Source organism: Meles meles, chromosome 20 (genome assembly GCF_922984935.1).
Source record: "Meles meles chromosome 20, mMelMel3.1 paternal haplotype, whole genome shotgun sequence".
Taxonomy (NCBI): domain Eukaryota; kingdom Metazoa; phylum Chordata; class Mammalia; order Carnivora; family Mustelidae; genus Meles; species Meles meles.
The window spans coordinates 25,768,876-25,788,377 of NC_060085.1; the positions used below are offsets into that span (position 1 = coordinate 25,768,876).

At 45.1% G+C, this 19,502-nt stretch overlaps 1 protein-coding gene across 4 annotated transcripts in view; it reads right to left on the reverse strand.

Moving 5' to 3' along the window:
- ARHGEF3 (Rho guanine nucleotide exchange factor 3) overlaps window positions 1-19,502 on the reverse strand; it is a 320,726-nt gene that overhangs the window by 174,633 nt on the left and 126,591 nt on the right. For 2 of the 4 annotated variants that reach the window (XR_006816486.1, XM_045991706.1), the window contains exon 1: window positions 7,148-7,335. The exons of the other annotated variants lie outside the window; for them this stretch is intronic. Coding sequence is in view for 1 of the 2 variants with exons in the window: in XM_045991706.1 (XP_045847662.1) it covers window positions 7,148-7,333 (186 nt within the window). In the remaining variant the exon portion in view is untranslated. Of the gene's footprint in view, window positions 1-7,147; window positions 7,336-19,502 lie in introns of those variants that run through there. 4 annotated transcript variants of the gene reach the window in all.

Consider the following 19,502-nt stretch of genomic DNA (forward strand, 5'->3'; position numbering starts at 1 on the left):
ATGCAGACAGGGTGGGCAACAAAAAAAGAAAGGGCACAATGGTCCTGATCATGAAATGTCAGCCCTAAAGCAAACCAATGCACTTCCCACCTGGGCAGTCACAGGCAGAAACCAGTGGCATTGCTGACCCTGAGCAGGGCCTGATTTCCTGTGGCTCTTAAAACAATGCAACAGAGAACAAAGTGCCTTCAAAACAAAGAAAGAAGAATGGCTCCAAATAAGATTTCCAGGACTCCGCAGGAACAAATTCCTCCCCTGCACCAACCTAACCCGCCTTCCACCCTTGCTTTGGCCTGGCCCCTTAACTTGACAAGTGTCCGTGTCTCAGCCCCAAATATCCTGCCTTCTCAGCAGCTGTACACATAGTTCTGTGTGATGACTGGAGGACGAAGTGGGAAGGGGACACCAGGCAATGAGGCGACAAGAGCTCTGCCCTAAAGGGCTCACATCACAATGGCTCTATGGAGACAATGGCATATATGTTTCTGTCATCTGTGTCTTTGACTTTGGATACGAAAGTCAAGAAAACTCAAGTTTTATAACATGATCCGTAAATCTGATAGATCAGAATGACATTGTTTTCTAATCAGGTACTGAGGGAACAAAACCCAGTTGTATCTGAGCACAAGTTATCTGCTTGGAAGAAAACATTATTTTATTATTATTACTGTTATTATTGCTGTTATTGTTGCTGTTGTTATTATTATTATTAGCTCTGTGCCTTTGGGCAAGTGAACTAACCTCTCTGGGTCTCAGTTTTATCATCTATAAAATAAAGGGATTGCTAAAGAAAATGAAAACACTAATTCAGAAAGAGATACACACCCCCATGTTTATTACAGCATTACTTACAATAGCCAGGATATGGAAGCAACCCAAGTGCCCATGGACAGATGAACGGATGAAGAAGATGTGGTACACACACACACAAACACACATGCACACACCCCAGAATATTACTCAGCCATAAAAAAGTGAAGTCTTGCCATTTGCAACAATCTGGATGGAGCTAGAGAGTATTACGCCAAGTGAAATAAACCAGAGGAAAACAAATACCATATGATTTCACTTATATGGGGAATTCTGAAAAACAAAACACTCTTAAATACAGAGAACAAACTGGTGGTTGCCAGAGGTTTGTGGAGAATCAGTGAAGGAGGTGGAGGAGAATCAGTGAAGGTGGTGAAGGAGACTTGGGGGTACAAACTTCCAGCTATAAATTAAATCACAGAGATGAAAAGTGCAGCACAGGGAATACAGTGAATAACCTTGTGACGACTTTGTATGGTGACAGATGGTGATTACGATCATCATGATGAGCACTGAGCAATGAACAGAATTGTCAAATCGGTATGCTGTGCACCTGGAACTAATATAACATTGTACACCAAATGTACTTCAGTAATAAATTGTTTAATAAAAATAAATAAAAAGGGGCTGGATTATATGAGCTTTCCTATCTAATCCTGTCCAAAAGTTTTGTGACCCGATGCAGACGCAGACAAGATATCACTAACCCCTTTGTCCTCATTCTCTCCCTCACTTAAAAAAACTCTCATTAGACCAGCCATTAATATGAGCCAGACCCTGATCCTGACACTGGCATATAAATACGGAAAAACATCTCTTCCAGCAGATGAAGTTCTTAGGGGAGGAAAGAGAAGGGGAAGGGGACAGGAATGAATACTTACAGCAGAGTTCTTTACCTGGGGCCATGGACCTGCAGAGAAATTTTCACATCTCTGAGCAATTTTCTGAAGAGAATGTTAAAAAATGCATGTGACCTCTCCAAAAGCAGAGGGCTAGGGATTTAGAGAGAGGATGACAGGCCAGGTACCATGCTAACGAAGTTCTTAATATGCGATGGGTGCTTAAAGAGTTAGTAGCCAAGGCAGGGCACAAAGGGTGTGGGAGCAAGCACACGAGGGGTCTGAACCGGAACCTTTCTGGAGCAAAGCCTGCCTCTTTCCCCACATCAGGGATGATCTCGATTAGAAGCATTTAACAGGCCAAAATAGTATCCTACTTGTTTGATCTGGGATGATTGCACCTGCCCAACCAGAGGCTGGAGGATGAATGGTGATGACCTACGAAATAGTCATCACTAGTCAGCACTCCAGAGGTACCACAGGGACTCATCCATCAGACATCTGCACCCGACCTACAGCATCCCACGCCTTGGGCTAGATGTTCTCATTATCTTCTTCATTTATTGTGACTACATTTATCCTCCCCCAACATAGCAGAGTGCCCCACATAAATGTGGGCCGAGTGAGTAGATAGTGATGGTCCTGAAACGGATTAATTTATTCTCCAGCAAACTTCTATATTCTCTCCTGATCTCCATGGTTTTTCACTGTCACTTGCTCTGACCAATGGAATGTGGGTGGAAGGGACAGTGTACCAATTCCAAGCCCAGGCCTTAAGGGACATCCTATAGTCCTGCTTGCTCCTCTGGGGGCATCTGATCTCCACAGGGGAAGAATACTACATATGGGTAGCTAATGGACCTGTGTGGGGCAGACCTCCCCCATCAACCTGCACAGCTATGAACATAAGAACAAATGCTTATCGTTGTTTGCCACTGAACTGGGGGGTTTATTACTCAGCAAAAGCTGACTGAGATGGTCTCCTTGACCCACATCCAGAGATTTCAGGCAGAGTGTGAACTTGGCTTCTCTTACTTCTCATTAAGGACGGATTTCAGGGGCACCTGGGTGGCTCAGTAAGTTAAAGCCTCTGCCCTCAGCTCAGGTCATCGTCTCAGGGTCCTGGGATCCAGCCCCGCATCGGGCTCTCTACTCAGCAGGGAGCCTGCTTCCCCCCTCTCTCTGTCTGCCTCTCTGCCTACTTGTGATCTGTATCTGTCAAATAAATAAATAAAATCTTTTTAAAAAAATTTTTTTAAAAAGGAGGGATTTCAGCAGCTAGATTATTTCGTGTCCTTCTCTACCCCATTTTCTCTGGGCTGGTAATGTCCTATTCAAAGAAGATAGAAAAGGCTATAAAGACCCATAACTTGGGCATCTTGCACCTGGCACAGAGAAAGGCACAGGGCTGGTTCTTGGGTACCGCTTGGTGAATGAAAGCATAGGCTGACTTTGTTCATTTTGGGGGGAATGAGCATTGTGGACACTGGTAGCAGGCCGAGTCTCAGATGCTCAGACCCACAGATGCTGTGGTCCCCCAAAGTACAGGAAGTGGCCAGTGAGAGACACAATAACACTTAAGCCCACATGCAGTAGACTTGGACATATTTATTATAATGTGTTTTAGGAAACACATTATAGCATTTAGAAACCAAGAGTCGGATGCCTAACCGACCGAGCCACCCATGCACCCCAATCATAGCTAGCTAGCATTTCTGAGCACTGACACAAGATGCACTGTTTGAACTGTTTCACAGGTATTATTTTATAAACTCCTCGTGGTAACTGAGACAGATACTACCGTGGTCTCCATTTTTGTAGGTGAGGTAACTGAGGCCCAGAGAGGTAAAGAACCTGTCCAAGGTCAAGTGCAGTGAGGATTTGGACCCAGATGGTCAAGCTCCAGGATCCAGGTTCTTTTTTTTTTTTTTTTAAAGATTTTATTTATTTATTTGACAGACAGAGATCACAAGTAGGCAGAGAGGCAGTTAGAGAGAGGTGGGGGAAGCAGACTCTCCGCTGAGCAGAGAGCCCGATGTGGGACTCCATCCCAGGACCCTGAGATCATGACCTAAGCTGGAAGACAGAGGCTTAATCCACTGAGCCACCCAGGTGCCCCAGGATCCAGGGTCTTAAGAGCAATGTCTCCATTGGAGAACCTGGCACCCAGTGAAGTTCAGCATTTCCCAAGACTAACTGCAAAACTGAGACCTTGAACCCCAAACTCCTGACCCCCAGTGAGCAACTATCCTTGCCCCATGAGAAGCAAGCGCTATGGCAACAGCACCTGTCGTTTCTGGCGAGGGCTGGGTGGGGTCTGCAAAAAGCACAGGGGAGAGTGGTAAATGCCACCAGGGAGACTTGGAAGGGATGAGATGGGGACATAAACAAGGCTGCCAATCAGACACAGATGCTCAACGGGTATGGAATATGGACAGAATTATCCAGAAAAAGAGGGCTGACAGAGCAAGGGTTTTGGCACACAGGGGCTGGATCCAGAGCTCTTTCCAAGAGACCCTCCCACCCGTCTGCATCGGGAACTGGCTTTCTCTGACATCCACATAGTCTATATTTAGGTCCTAAAGTCACCCATTGTTTCTGTCTGGGTGGACACAGAGGGGTCACCACCCTAACCTCGCCCTCTCCGAGTCATACCTCTGTGTATTCTATCAAGGGAGGCCTTTTTGGAATCTGGTTTGAATCAACTTCCCCTTTCATGGCTCCCACTTGGTGTTCTGGACAAGCTGTAAAAACATGGCTAGAATCGGGGCTTTACAATGAAGTACTGACCTTCCATCGAATATGTTTCCTTTCCCTCAACAAAACCAAACCAGGGTCACGTTTATCTCTGTGGATAGACGTTTCACAGCCCTGGTATGGCGAAGTCTTTAAACACTCAGGATTCGTGTCTCCGGTGCCCATCGACAGTCTGCGGTCAGTAAGACCGGGGTCGTGGATCACATTTGCTGAGTGCTGGCTCTGTGCAAGGCACGGTGATGGGTCTTTTCATGTATTCCTCATGTCAATCTTATTAAGTAGACACTATTTATCATTTCCTTTTTTTGCAGAGCAGAAAACAGACCGAGCGACATTTGGTAATATGCTTAGGATTGCATGGCTAGTAAGAGCCAAAGCTGGGACGCAAACCTACATCTGTGTGGTCCTAAAACCCAGGCCCTCAATCATTACACCCTAGCATTTCTCCACTGATACAGAGCTCCCTTGGCCAAATCTCAGAAGATGGATTTATGAGATCTTTAAAGGGTTTCTCCCCTCCCTTTCTCCCCACCATATCCATTTGCCAACTGACCTCCCACACTCAGCCCCAATTCCTCCAGATCCTTTCTCTGGAGACTCTCAGAACCAAGAAATAAAAATGTATTCAGTAATATTTTCAAGAACAAAATAAAGGTCAACTGCCACCAACCGCCAGCCAATTACATTTTGAGTGCCAGCTGATATCCTTGGGAAATGTATGTTTAAACGCACTCATTTAACTTTGAAATAGGAAAGATATGAAACTGTGACTTTTTGTATAAGATACTTGCATAACTTAGATTCATAACAGAACTAAAATGAATTTAGGGAAACTTCCATTTGACATGTAGGGAAACCGAGTCCAGAAAAGGTAGTGATTTGTCTAGATACCTCTTAGGTAGCCACTAATTGGACCATAGCAAACATTCATCCAAACAGGCTGATTTGCCAAAGGACAGGAAAGCAAAGCATTGCGGAAGATGCTGCAGGTGACAGGTGCTGGCGAAAGGGCTCCATTGTTGAAATTCTCAGGCAAGACCTAATAGCCAAGAATGTCAATTCTGGATCCATTCTGCCTGAGTTTGAAGCCTGATCCACCGCTCCCCAGCTAGGTGACTTTGGGAAGATTATTTATCTTCTCTAAATCTCAGTTCTACCACCTACGAAATGGGGATAGTAAAAATAGCCAGCCCTACAGTGTTGCAGGAATTTCACGAGCTCATGGGAGCAAAATGTTTACTCATGTGACAAGTATCTAATAAATGTTAGCTATTGTGGTATTACTTTTTATTTATGATGCATTAGCTATCACTAAATTGTAGTAAGTCATTTTACATGTTGCCAATTTCTGTATCTCAAAGACTCAAAAAGGATTCTTTATCAGGTGAGTAAACAGCTGGATAATTCAGATGGGAAAGGAGAATGACAGTAAAACCATCAAAATCACATGAAAAGATTAAAAATGTATGTCTAGAATGGTCATGTATGAGAGTTGGAATTAGCATTACAAAAATCAGTCTCAGAATTCTGGTGAGAGTGAATAGAAAAAGCAATGGACAATTTCTTTTTCTTTTTTTTTAAAAGATTTTTTTAAAAATTTTATTTATTTGACAGACAGAGATTTCAAGTAGGCAGAGAGGCAGGCAGAGAAAGAGGAGGAAGCAGGCTTGCCGCTGAGCAGCGAGCCCGATGCGGGGCTCGATCCCAGGACTCTGGGATCATGACCTGAGCCGAAGGCAGAGGCTTTAACCCACTGAGCCACCCAGGCGCCCCTGGACATTTTCTTTTAAAAAAATAGGGGTGGCTATCCAAAGCTTTAATGCCCACCCACAAACAAAAGGACAGAGGGAGTAACCTTCAGGCTTCCTAACCATTCTTCAGCCCGTAGAAATGTAACACTTCCAGCCATTCCTCCAGACATAACCAAACCAGGCACCCACACTCTTAATGAGAACACCAGTGAGTATGAATCTCCCCTTACAATATCTGGCTTCATCTTCTCAAAGATGAACACATTCACAACATAGGACTCACTATAAGGAAACCTACAAAAAAGTTCTTCTGAGAAGAAAAAACTTCCAAAATTTTTTTCGGCCACCTTTCAACCCAAGGGAAAAGAAAAGATCTTAGAAATCCACTCTGTGACTTAAACATAGGACTCACTATAAGGAAACCTACAAAAAAGTTCTTCTGAGAAGAAAAAACTTCCAAAATTTTTTTCGGCCACCTTTCAACCCAAGGGAAAAGAAAAGATCTTAGAAATCCACTCTGTGACTTTAAAAACTCCACAAACAAAAAATACCAGAAGGCAGATGCATCCTTTTTTTCACTCTTTTTTTCCTGATTAATTGAAAACAGATCTCTTATAAAAATTAAAATACTAGCATCGTGGAACAAAGAGTGAAAGACACTCCCGTTCCCCCTCCTCCCACTCTCTCTCTCTGTCTCCTCCAATCACAGATGCTAGAGGAAGCACTGACAGCTAGGCACTCACTTAACTCATCATCTCCAACCAAGCCACCATTGTGGTCTTAAACACAACCACACAGCTCTTTTCTGATTCACACTAAAGTGAGAGAGAAGTCCCCCTCCATCATCCCAGGTGTTTTTAACAGCAGCTCCCTGCCCATTCGCTTGGGAGGTGAAAGCTTTGCCCTCCCTCCCCTCAGCTCCCAGCCCTGCCCAGCCAGGCATGGAAGTGGGGTGCCCGTCCATCCCTGACTCTGCCACAGTGAGCTTACCTGAGCCCGGACAAAGAAGCAGCACCAAACCATGGGGCGCTCTGGCCTCATCCACGCAGAGTCCCCCGCCCCTAACTCCGACGGAGCCCTGCAGACGGGATTCTCTGAGCTGAGCAGAGCATAGTTTCCCTGAAGGAACTCCTCCCTGCCACTTGGGCTGCATGACAGGAAGTGACAGGGGGCCATCAGTTACAAGTGTCAGAAGCGGAGACCACACCAGCCAAGAGCTCCCCACCTCCGGCGGTTTCCTCGCCTGCTGCTGCTTTTTCAGAGCGCTCTGCCTTTGGGCATTCGGAGGCACTCCAGAAACCCAGTGTCTGGCTGGGCAAGCCCCAGCCTGGAGGAAACAAACAATGCTCACTGGGTCCCCACCTAAAGCCATTTGGGGCACTCCGGCAGCTCCAAAGAGTTCGTGGCTAGGACATCGGGCTTCAAGTCTAGAACTTTGCAGACCCGACCTCAAACATCAGCGTGAGACAGAGAAAAGGGACACTGTGAGAACTTTGTTCAGAGCAGAATCAATAGAGCCAGCAGCCCTGCCCAGGACACAGAGCCCTCACTGAATCGCCAAGTTCATAGCAACTCAGTAAATGAGAGTGATGTTGAATACCACACCCATCCGTTTCTTTTCCTTCTTTCTTTTTTTTCCCCCTTAGGCAAATCTTCTCTTCAGAGCCCCCTTCCAAACAGCTCCCTCTGGAAACCTCCCTTTCAGCTGGTCCATCACAGAAGGCCTGACCGCTCTTCTCAGAATTAGTATGGAAATAACTCATGGCTGACATTTCTCACTTTACACAATGGGATCTCACCAGAATGAACACCTTGCCCGGGTCACCTGCCTTTCACAAACTCAAGACTCTCTGGTTGAGACAAACTGTCTCACAGGGACCTGCAAAGTTTCAGGTGAAATCCAGTCCTGTTCGACCCCGCTCCAAAAAAACTCGATGGCCTCACCCTCCCTGCATGGTGGTGGTGGCGGTGGGTCTCAGATCCCAGGAGACACATTGCCAGCACAGCCTTCAATGATTTATTTTTAGTTTCTAGTTTTCTAACTGAGTAGTATTTGATTGGCAACTTTTAGCTGCAAAGATTTAGGCAAAAGTCTCCTGGGGGTGTTTAACAAATGCACAGATTTTTAAGAGCCTTGACTTGTCTGAGCCCTGAGTGAAGTGGGAGACCCAGCAAAGAGAGAAGAAACTTCCTTCTAAGACAGGACCCTAGAGCACACAGGGGAGCAGGCTCTACCCATTCTCTCACAGCAGTGACTTGCTCCCTAACACGGGGCCTCTGAAGAGTGCCTCGTGCCCTGCAGACATTACAGAAGAAGGCATCGGGTTCTGGACAAACAAAGATAAACCACTCATGACTGAAGAACAAAATAAGTTCTGGGATTTGCAAAAGAGTATTGAGGGGCCAAGATGTAACCGAGCCTGGCCAATGCATTTTTTTAAGGGACAAAGTCTGGAAAGGCTTCTTAGAGCAAGAGTCATGCGGGTAGAATTCGGAGAGGTTTTCTAGGCAGGAGAGTCAGCAAGGGCAATAGCAGGGACGTGCAGACCCATGGGGTACCCGGCAAGAAAAGCAAATGCATTGAAAGCCCTGCTCCCCGACAGACTCAGGTCTCGCTTCGAAGAGCTTGAAGGGGTCCTATCTGTTTGAAGAAAGAAGGAAGTGAAATCACCATGAAAAAGGCTCAGCCCTTTTAGGCAACCATCTGGGTCACCTCAAAGCCCACATGTGGTAACTACCAGGTCTGGCACTCAGGAAACAGTCGGCCATGTGTGCCAAAAACAGCAGTGCCCACAAAAGGTGGGTTTCAGCTTCTCCTTGGTATCCCCTAGTTCCAAAAGCCTGACTCCCCACAAAGCAAGCCAGGGTGGTGCCTGGTTGGGGTGGGAGGGAAGGCATTCCTAAAAAGGCCTCTCGCCTAACCTCCTGCACAGAAGGGGGTCTGAATTTGTACAGGCCTAAAAACAAGGTGAGATTAGGCAGCTCAGCTAATGAAGAATGTCAGTCTCCCGAGGGCCAATGAGGTTCTCATAAGCCCTGCCACTCCTCTCCTGGAGGATTTTCAAACACGCCACTGAGTGGAGCCCCAGCAGCCAAGGCCAGGGTCACCCCCAATGAGGGTCTAAAGGGAATGTAAAATGATCACTAGACTTTACTTCTTCTCTGGGGGAAGGAGGCCACAGTCCCATCAACTGATCCAAGAATGATTAAGACTGACTTCTGGTTGCTGACGATGAACGAGAAAGAAGAACCGAAACCCGTGGGCTGTAGCACTTCGTGGAAGAGGTGAAACTGAGTGGGTCCCAGGGCAGGGAGCGGTGAAGAGGGGGCACGGGCGGGAGAGCCACCAGATACCCCCTGCAGGGGAAAAGGGAGGAAGGAACAGGGCATGGCCGTCTCCCCGACAGCCCTGCTTTGACCAGAAGCAAGAACTCCAGGAATGAAAATGGTCCAGGTAGAGGGCATCTTGAAGGAACATTTCAGTAATAAGAGGCTCCTGCCATGCAGAGTTCACATTCATTTTTAGCTTCATAATGGAAGTTGATAAAGGAACAATAAGATGGGTTTTCTCTACAGGGCACCTAGGATACAACCAAGTATTCAAATAGTGTTCAACCAAGTATTCAAAATTTTTCTATTTTAAAAGTAACACGGGGGGCACCTGGGTGGCTCAGTGGGTTGAGCCTCTGCCTTCAGCTCAGGTCATGATCCCAGGGTCCTGGGATAGAGCCCCATATCAGGCTCTCTGCTCAGTAGGGACCCTGTTTCCTCCTCTCTCTCTCTGCCTGCCTCTCTGCCTATTTGTGATCTATCAAATAAATAAATAAATCTTTGAAAAAAAAAAGTAACCTGGTGTCATTATAATACATTCAAATCATACAGAAGTATACAGTGTAACAAGTGAGTCTTCCCAAAGGCCCTGCTTTTTTCTCTACCCCAATCCCATTTGCCAGAGGCCCTGATGTCAAAGCCAGCTGTAGATAAAGGGGTTATAAACCCAAGTGCTTTCAAGGCCGGGGACAGGTACCTGAAAGAAAAGCCTGGGTGAGCCCCCAAAGCTTATGGGGGTCCCAAGGGACTACTGGCCCAGGGGTTACCAGACATTCCAGTTTTTCAAGAAAAGCTACAAATCCCAGGTTATATGTATAAAATCTCACAATGTTTAAATGCTGGCAACAAATCCATCATTTTGAAAAGCTCAACAGGCCACACAAAACACAGATGCTGCCTGGATATGACCCAAGGGCCACCAGTTTGGCAATCCTTCTAGACATTTCCTTCTGTCTCAATGCCCACAAGTTGTTATGTATAACATTTTATTTTTTTATTTCTGTTTTTCAAAAATGGAATGGTAACAGTATTCTACCACTTGCTTTTTTCACTTGACATCCAGAGCCTCCTTCTACATCATACACATTTTAGACTCATATGTGGAGCATCCCACAGTATGGAGGAACCTGATTTGTCAGCCCCTAGCCTGTGAACTGTCTGCCAACAGGAGAGCTGCTCTTGAAATCTGGCCTCCCAGTTACTTATTAACTCTGCCACCACTGAGAACATCATTTGTGATGAAAGTGCATCTATGTGCAGATATTAAAACATCCTAAAGCCACAGTTAGGGGCGCCTGGGTGGCTCAATCAGTTGGACGTCTGCCTTCGGCTCAGGTCACGATCCCAGGGTCCCAGGATCGAGCCCTGCATCAGGTTCCCTGCTCTGCGGGAAGCCTGCTTCTCCCTCTCCCACTCCCCATGCTTGTGTTCCCTCTCTCACTGTGTGTCTCTCTGTCAAATGAATAAATAAAATCTTTTTTTAAGCCACAGTTACTAAAATTATAAATGGTGACTGCAGATTTTTGATGTTTTAATAGAAATTGCCATGCAGTTTTTCACTTGACCTTCACAAGTATCCTGAGATAAGCCTCACCGTTCTCTCTACTGCACACATTTTTTTTAAACGGAGGCTCAAACAGGTGGCAGGAGCCTGCCCAAGAGGGCCTAGAGGTGGCAGGGTCGGGCTTGGGGCCTGGGTGGGCTGACTTCCAAGCCCCTGGTGCAGCCTGGAGCAGACCTCCAGAAACCTGCCCCAGAATATTCTGGAACTTGACATATGGCAAATGTTGGACTGCAAACCACAGGAGGAGAGAAGGATCACTAACAAATAAGATAATTCATTTCTTGGAAAGGAAAGCCTCCTTTAAAAGCCCTGCTTCACACTGTCCAAAATAAATTCTACCTAGATCAGAGTGAAACATTAAAAAGAAAAAAAAAAACCTATGAAATTCTGGGGGCGTAGGTTCTCAGGGTATAATATTTTTCTCTAAGTGTGTGGAGCTGAATCATTATATATTTAAAATGGGGAAATACCCATAAGGCACCTATCATGCAAAAAGTGGCCCCTATTTCCCCACATCTGGTTAAATAACCACGTTACTAGCAAATTCTTGTTGTATGCAGAAGACACCAGGGCCAAAATGTGGACCCAGCTATGGTGGCACCACACGCTTCCTTCTGGCCCTGCGACTCAAACGGATGTGCTTCCTGCACGGTTATTCTATGTATTCCACCGAATTTTCTGTTGAGCAGTTTCAAGCAGCTTTCTCACCAAAAATATTATAAGAAACGTATTCATCAGGGTTGTGGTCGTTTCATGTACATAAGACAAAATGGTGAGATTTAGTAGAATTCTTCATTAAAAGTTGGTGACTAACGGTGGTTTTCTCCATGTGAATTTTATTCTGGTTCCTCTGTCTCTTCCCTATTTGTACCCAAGAAGCCATAGATTTCACAAAAGCTCAGTGATGGCCGAGAATTTCACGGTCTTTGACCATATTCCATTGATGCCTTACATTTTTATTTTCTTATTTTATTTTGTTAAAGGGAGAAGGCGGGGAGCACCTGGCTGGCTCAGGCGGTTAAGTGTCTGTCTTTGGCTCAGGTCATGATCCTGGAGTCCCAGGATCGAGCCCCACATCAGACTCCCTGCTCAGGGGGCAGTCTGCTTCTCCCTCGGCCCCTAACCCTACTCTTGTGCTCCCTCTCTTTCTCTCTCTCAAATAAAAAAAACAAATCTTTAAGAGAGAGAGAGAGAAATAACACACATGAGGGGAGGGGCAGAGGGAGAGGGGGAAAGAGAGAGAACTCTCAAGCAGACTCCTGGCTGAGCATGGAGCCAATGTGGGGCTTGATCCCACAATCCTGAGATCATGACCTGAGCTGAAATCAAGAGTCGGACACTTAACCAACTGACCCACCTAGATGTCCATGATACTTCACATTTTAAAATAATCCCACAAACCGAATTGAAAACTAGGCGATGAAACAATCTCATGAAAACGGGATGGCTTCACGGACCAAATTAAAATAGTATACTGCGTATCGATTTAACCAAGATCCTAATATCAGAAAATCATTGCTTCATGTATCTTAGGTTTTGGATGCTACTGTCAAATTCAAGTAAGACTAAGAAAAAACAAAAATTTATGTTGCGGTGGAGAGGGGAGGTACGGGACTACTCACTGTGGTTACTAGGTTGGCAGGAAGGCATCGTGCATGGCAAGTCAGTGAGAAATAAAAAGGGCTTCAAAATATTTTGAGCCTGGGAGTTACCTGTGGTCATGCATTCTTATCAAATGTCTTCATATCTACTCCCCAGTGCTGGAAGTGTGGTTAATCTAGTGCAAAACTTGAACAACTACTCTGCCCCCTTCACTATGAATCACCAACAAATGGGGGGTCCAGACCCTGTCCTGGGCTGGGGCTGCTTGTACACAAGACGGTTTAACTCAAGAGACTTGGACATTTGAAAATGTTGATGCTCTTCTAGAGCTCTGCTTAATATCCCAGCTCAACGAGATTACAAAATGATGAGAAGAATGTGGGAGCAAACCTGGCTGCCCAAGGTCAAGAATGAATAAATAGAAAAGTCTTCATCTATGGTTTCAACACAAGAACTAAAAATAAATGAGGCTCAAACATGGAAGTCTCAACAGATTGCTAATCATGGCTAATCTTGAATGCTTATCTTGCTGTTTTGTCACAAGCGACTGCTTGAGCACTGTATTTTTCCTCTCTAAACAGACCTGAACTTTTATAATCAAATTCCTCACATTACTTTGGCAACCGACACACAGACTGCTATTTTAAAAAGCGAATCAGAAATAGGGAAAGCTGCCTTCCAGTGTGTGTGGCGAAGAAGCAGCACCCTAGGGCTCCCCCTCCTTCATGAACACCAGCAAGGGTGGCCTGAAGCACTTCCACAGGGAGCCAACAGGGGTGTTAGCAAATATGCCTATTCAATTTATTGCTCAGAAACGTGGACACCCTGAGTACAGCTTTTTCAAAGGATCGTCTCTTTGTTACACTGTCAGTTCAGAGAGAAACTCCAGTGGGTTGCTGACCTCTGCCAATTCTTAGGAAAAGGAAAGGTTTAAAAACTGATTAGCTGATATCTACCAGCCAGAGAGCTTCCTTACTTGGAAATAAGAGTTACTATTTGGCCGTTATACTGTCAAAATTGATTAGAAGTGGAAAATGTGAATATGAAGGGCGTGGGGTGGTATTCCTAGCACCTGAATATCTCAGGGGGATTTTAAACAGTAATTTGCTCATTTCAAAGAACAACCCTTGCCAAACTGAATTTCTGAGTTAGAAATACATAACAAAGGCAGGAATCATTTCCACAAAATAGTTTCTCAACCTTATTTTTAATCCAGATATCTCCTTGAAGATAATTTCTGGGAACAACTGGCTGGCTGAAATGATGACCAGTCAATTGACAGAGTAGCTTTGTGTTCTCTGGCTCTGCCATTTGCTAGTTGAAGACCTGGTAACTCCCTTAACTCCCCTGACCCTTAGTTTCCTCATCTGTAAAACAGGAATAATGACTTCATTATCCCTCACAGGGTTGTAGAGAGGTCTATAGGAATCTCACTGATACATGTGTTTCAAAGCAGAACTGCAGATGATGGAAACATTGGAGTCATTATACTATTCTTTCTATTTTTGCCTAAGTTTAAATTTTTTCATAATAAAATATTTTTTAAAAGACATTTTTTTTTTTTTAAAAGCCAGTAGTAACATCTTGGAGTTGTTTTTTTTTTTTTTTTTTTTTTTCCCAAGCAGAAAATGTTCCTCTTAGCAAGTTGAAAAGTTGGTACTAGGGGTGTCTGGGTGGCTCAGTGGGTTAAAGCCTCTGCCTTCGGCTCAGGTCATGGTCCCAGGGTCCTGGGATCGAGCCCCACATCAGGCTCTCTGCCTGGTGGGGAACCTGCTTCCTCCTCTCTCTCTGCCTGCCTCTCTGCCTACTTGTAATCTCTGTCTGTCAAATAAATAGATAAAATCTTTAAAAAAAAAAAAAAAAGAAAAGTTGGTACTAAATCTGAGCTAATTTGATTTTTATCCTGATTTGAATGAGAGCTGTCAACTAGGTAGCTAATAAGAAAAAGACAATGGAATTTTGCAATTTCCCATTTCCATTCTTCCTTCCAATAGGCAAAATAAAAATATGAAGGCGGTTAAAGCTTAAGTTCTATTTTACTTTTTTTTTTTTTTTTAAGACAGGGAAGGAGAAGTGGGGGTAGGGCTGAGAGAAAGGGAGAGAAAATCTTGGGCAGGCTCCACGCCCAGCACAGAGCCTAGCACCGGGCTCAAACTCACAACTCTGAGATCATGACCTGAGGCAAAATCAAAAGTCAGATGCTTAACCGACTGAGGACCCAGGCGCCCCCTACTCCCATTTACTTTTCCAATGTTATAATGCTGACTTCCTTGAAATCCCTGTCTGTCTAAAAAGTTCAAGGTTTCTATGAAAATAGCCCCCCAAGAAAATAACAAGAGATTGAAAAGCGTGTGTGCTCTCATGACTCAGAGCCTCCATTCTGCCTACACCACAGCGAAAGTGGTTTTTTGTTTTATTTTGGTTGGTGTGTATCCATGTGTACTCAAAGAGTAAATATGGCCACTTTTTTCTTAAATCAGAATCAGAAGGGAATCAACCGAACACTGGAAACCAGCAAACCAAGCGGTGGGGGATTCTCAGAAAAGGCTTCCAGCTGCCACCAGAGGGAAGTGGATTCTGGTTGGAAGCTCAGAGCCTTCTCCCAGTTAGTGCTCTGCCGGGGAAGCTGTCCCTTTAAGTCAGACTTCCTGGTAAGGCTCAGAGATTTCCGCCTGCAGCTTCCTGGAGACGGTGTAAGATAAACAATAAACCTCGCAGCAAAATCTTGGACAATAAGCCCCACGTGGCCCTAACGAGAAGCAATTATAAGGGCTGACAATGGCTAAGGCATTTCCAACAGGAATGCAAATCTGTGATAAACACGGGGGAAGCATGCTACCCCACACACCTGCACGAACTAAACTAATTAAAAAAAAAAGTTCTTAGCCTCTCAATAGACCGAGAAATAGCTGCTTCCAAATTTGGCACTATTTTTCTTAAATCATTGTCTAAGAGGAAGGCAGTCTCCTCTTTCTTTCTTCAACTGCTACCACCTATTGGTGAGAGCTGTTGAGGCCAAGGGACCCCATGAGTCACCTACTGCACGTGTCTCTGTGAGGGACATTTAACCCTCCGGATACTCTGCAGTTCAACTGTCTTCCTGGGTTTAAGGAGAACACACATTTATTCGGCTGAAAGAGATGAGGATGCCACACACTTTCTCTCCCAGCCTCCCTTGTGGCTCGGGCAGGAGAGCATGAACTAGGCTCAGCCAATCAGATAATCCCACCCCAGATGGGATTATCTGATTGGCTGAGCCTAGTTCATGCTCTCCTGATGTGGCATCAAAGGGTGGCATGCAAAGAGCAGGAATGCTGCAGACGCTATTCTTGGGGGGGGGGGGGGGTGTGTGGTGGCAACAGCTCACAGAAGCAGCAACGAGGGTCACTGAGCAGCCACATTACTTGGCACAATGTAATTGTGCCCGTGCAGCAGTGGCAGCAAGTGTGCTTGTAGGAAATGTATAGTGGTGTAATCTGAGGTTGTTCCGGGTTCCCTAACCCTTCCGGAATTCTCTGAGCTTCCTATATCCTGTAATAAATTTCTCTTCTGCTTAAATCAATCAGAACTGGGTTTTACTGCTAGGGGTTAGCTCATACCCACAGAACACAGGACAGGCTAAAGCTGAAGCAATCCACAACCTGATCCTGCAGACTGATTCTAAGTACAAGGATTGAATGGCTTCTTTCACATTTCAAATTCAATCCAAACACTGTCCCTTGGCCCACAGGGCCCTGCATCAATTGGCCCCTGTCTCCCTCCTAAGCCCTTATCTCATTCTACTCTCCTGCTTGCCAACTACCAAGCTCTAGTCACACTTTCTATTCCTCATTAAGCTCTTTCCTGCTCCCAGGGCCTTAGCACTTGCTCTCCAGAAAACCCTTTCCTCCAGATCTTCATGTTACAGCAGCATCTCTCTCACAGTTTGGTCCCAGCTTACAGGAAGCCTTCCCTGACCAAGCTGCCTAAAGGATCACACTCCCCACCTCACCATCTCATTCCCTATCTTGACACCCTCTTGATTTTCTTTCCAGCACATGCCCTGTGATTAATTGATCTATTAATAACTTTGGCAACCACAATTGATTGGGGGCTTGCTATGCACTGGACATTAAACATTTAATTCTATGACCATTATGAGATAGGTACTTTTATTATCCTTAGTTTATAGATGAGGACACAGGCTCAGAGGGGTTAAGGAAGTTGTCCAAGCTTGGCAGTGATGGAATAGAAGTTTGAATCTAGGTCTGCAACACGGGATCCTTACCATTGTGCTCATTCAGGCAGTTGTCTGACGGTGACTAAATGAGCATTAACCACAGTGTAGACTCTGGAGCAACAGGGCAGATCCCACTCTCACGGAGCTGACAGTCTGGTGTTCCAGCCCTATCATCTGGAATTCTCTCTATTATCCACAGACCCTGCTGAGGAAAGAAATGCAGCTGGGCCTGTGTAAAGAGGGAGCAGGGGTCCTTCATTCATAGAAAAGTGCCCAGCTCAGCGCTCAAAGTGTTGGGCATACAAAAAAAACAAACAAACAAACAAAAAAAAAAAAAACAACCCCCCCACACACACAAACAAAACAAAACAAAACAAAAAAACAAACCCTCATGGGCCAGAGGGAATGCAGACCTGCAAAAAATGTTTGCTGCTCATCCTGTCATGTTCCATGGCCTTGGAACACTAGGAACACTGAGGAAACAGCCAGGGACAATACTCGGGTCCCAACAGAAGAGCCATTTGAGCAGGTCATTAAGGTTGGGTAGAGTTTTGCTAGGCTGAGGGGAGGGGAGCCACAGTGAAGGAGAGAGGGGGGAGATGTTCAAAGGGCCATGGGAAGCATGGGGTGGTTAAGCTGGGAGAAGAGAAAGTTGCAACCAAGGGAGAAATTCCAACTCCTCCCTGTTGAAAATGGAGAATGAGAGAAAGATTTTCAGTAAGAACAGATACACCATCAGATAGAATTCTTTTTGTCAAAAATAGTGGCCATGACTATCTAATATGGGCGATATTTCCCATGTTAAAGTACATATACATAAATATATTAGCTAAAAGCCAGGAATTTAACAACAAAAACAAAATTCCACTTCTATGCTTCCCAACTCCCTCTCCTTGCTAAATGAGAAGTGAGAAAAATTTCCTCTCCCAAGAGGAGTTAAGCACAGCTATTCTCTCCCATAATGTGAAATTACACAGAGCTCTCGTGTCAGTAATTTATGGAGCGAAGAAGGAATTCCCCTGCTACTTGACTTTACAATTCCAATCACCTCTGGCCAGATTCCTCCCATGTGATAACAGGAACCTTACCCCTGGGTTGTGTCATTAAAACGAAAGGCTGATTTTTATTTTTTTAAGAATGTACAAGGTTGGGGCGCCTGGGTGGCTCAGTGGGTTAAGCCTCTGCCTTCGGCTCAGGTCATGATCTCAGGGTCCTGGGATCGAGTCCCGCATCGGGCTCTCTGCTCTGCGGGGAGCCTGCTTCCTCCTCTCTCTCTCTCTGCCTGCCTCTCTGCCTACTTGTGATCTGTCTGTCAAATAAATAAATAAAATATTAAAAAAAAAAAGAATGTACAAGGTTGAGGCACAAATGGCCTCCTGTGTTGAATGAGCACCTGGGAGCTGTGAGAGGAGTCCTCAGAACCACCCTCTGGGGCGAGGTGTGACCAAGCACACAGTGATAGGCCCTAGGAAGCAGTCTGCTAAGTTTGGAGCTAAGGAGGTCTGGGAACCCTGAGGCCCACCAAGGTGGCAAGGGTACAACATCTGGAAAGTAGACTGGAAATCAAGGCAAGCAGTTTAGCTTGGGGGTTAGGAATGGGATGTCCGAGCCAAACAACCTGAATTCAAATCCCAGTGCTATGCTTACCATGTGACCTCTGGCTACTGACTTTTCTTTACCTCCATTTTATCTTCTGTTAAATGGTGGTAATAAGAGTAAGACACCCACCACAGGGAATGCAAGCTGGTGCAACCACTCTGGAAAACAGCATGGAGGTTCCTCAAAAAGTTGAAAATAGAGCTACCCTATGACCCAGCAATTGCACTACTGGGTATTTACCCTAAAGATACAAACGCAGTGATCCGAAGGGGCACATGCACCTGAATGTCTGTAGCAGCAACGTCCACAATAGCCAAACTATGGAAAGAACCTAATGCCCAACAGATGAATGGATAAAGATGTGGTATATATATACAATGGAATACTATGCAGTCATCAAAAGAAATGAAATCTCGCCATTTGCAATGATGTGGATGGAACTAGAGGGTATTATGCTTAGCGAAATAAGTCAATCGGAGAAAGACAACTATCATATGATCTCCTTGATGTGAGGAAGTTGAGAGGCAACGTGGGGGGTTTGGGAGGTAGGAAGGGAATAAATGAAACAAGATGGGATCAGGAGGGAGACAAACCATAAGAGACTCTTGATATCACAAGACAAACTGAGGGTTGCCAGAGGGAGGGGGGTAGGGAGAGAGGGTAGTAGGGTTATGGACATTGGGGAATGTATGTGCTATGGTGAGTGCTGTGAAGTGTGTAAACCTGGCGATTCACAGATCTGTACTCCTGGGGCTAATAATACAATATGTTAATAATAAAAAAAATTTTTTTAAAAAGAGCACCCGCCACACAAGGCTATATAAATTTCTATTTTAATATTATATAACATATTATACATAACATTGTATAATATAGTAATATAATAATAGTACTATGATCTACTTTAACCCAATTAAAGAGAGAATTTTTCAGGGCACCTGGGTGGCTCAGTCAGTAAAGCATCCGATTCTTGCTTTCCGCTCAGGCATGATTTTGGAGTCATAAGAGCGAATCTCACGCTGGGCTCCGTG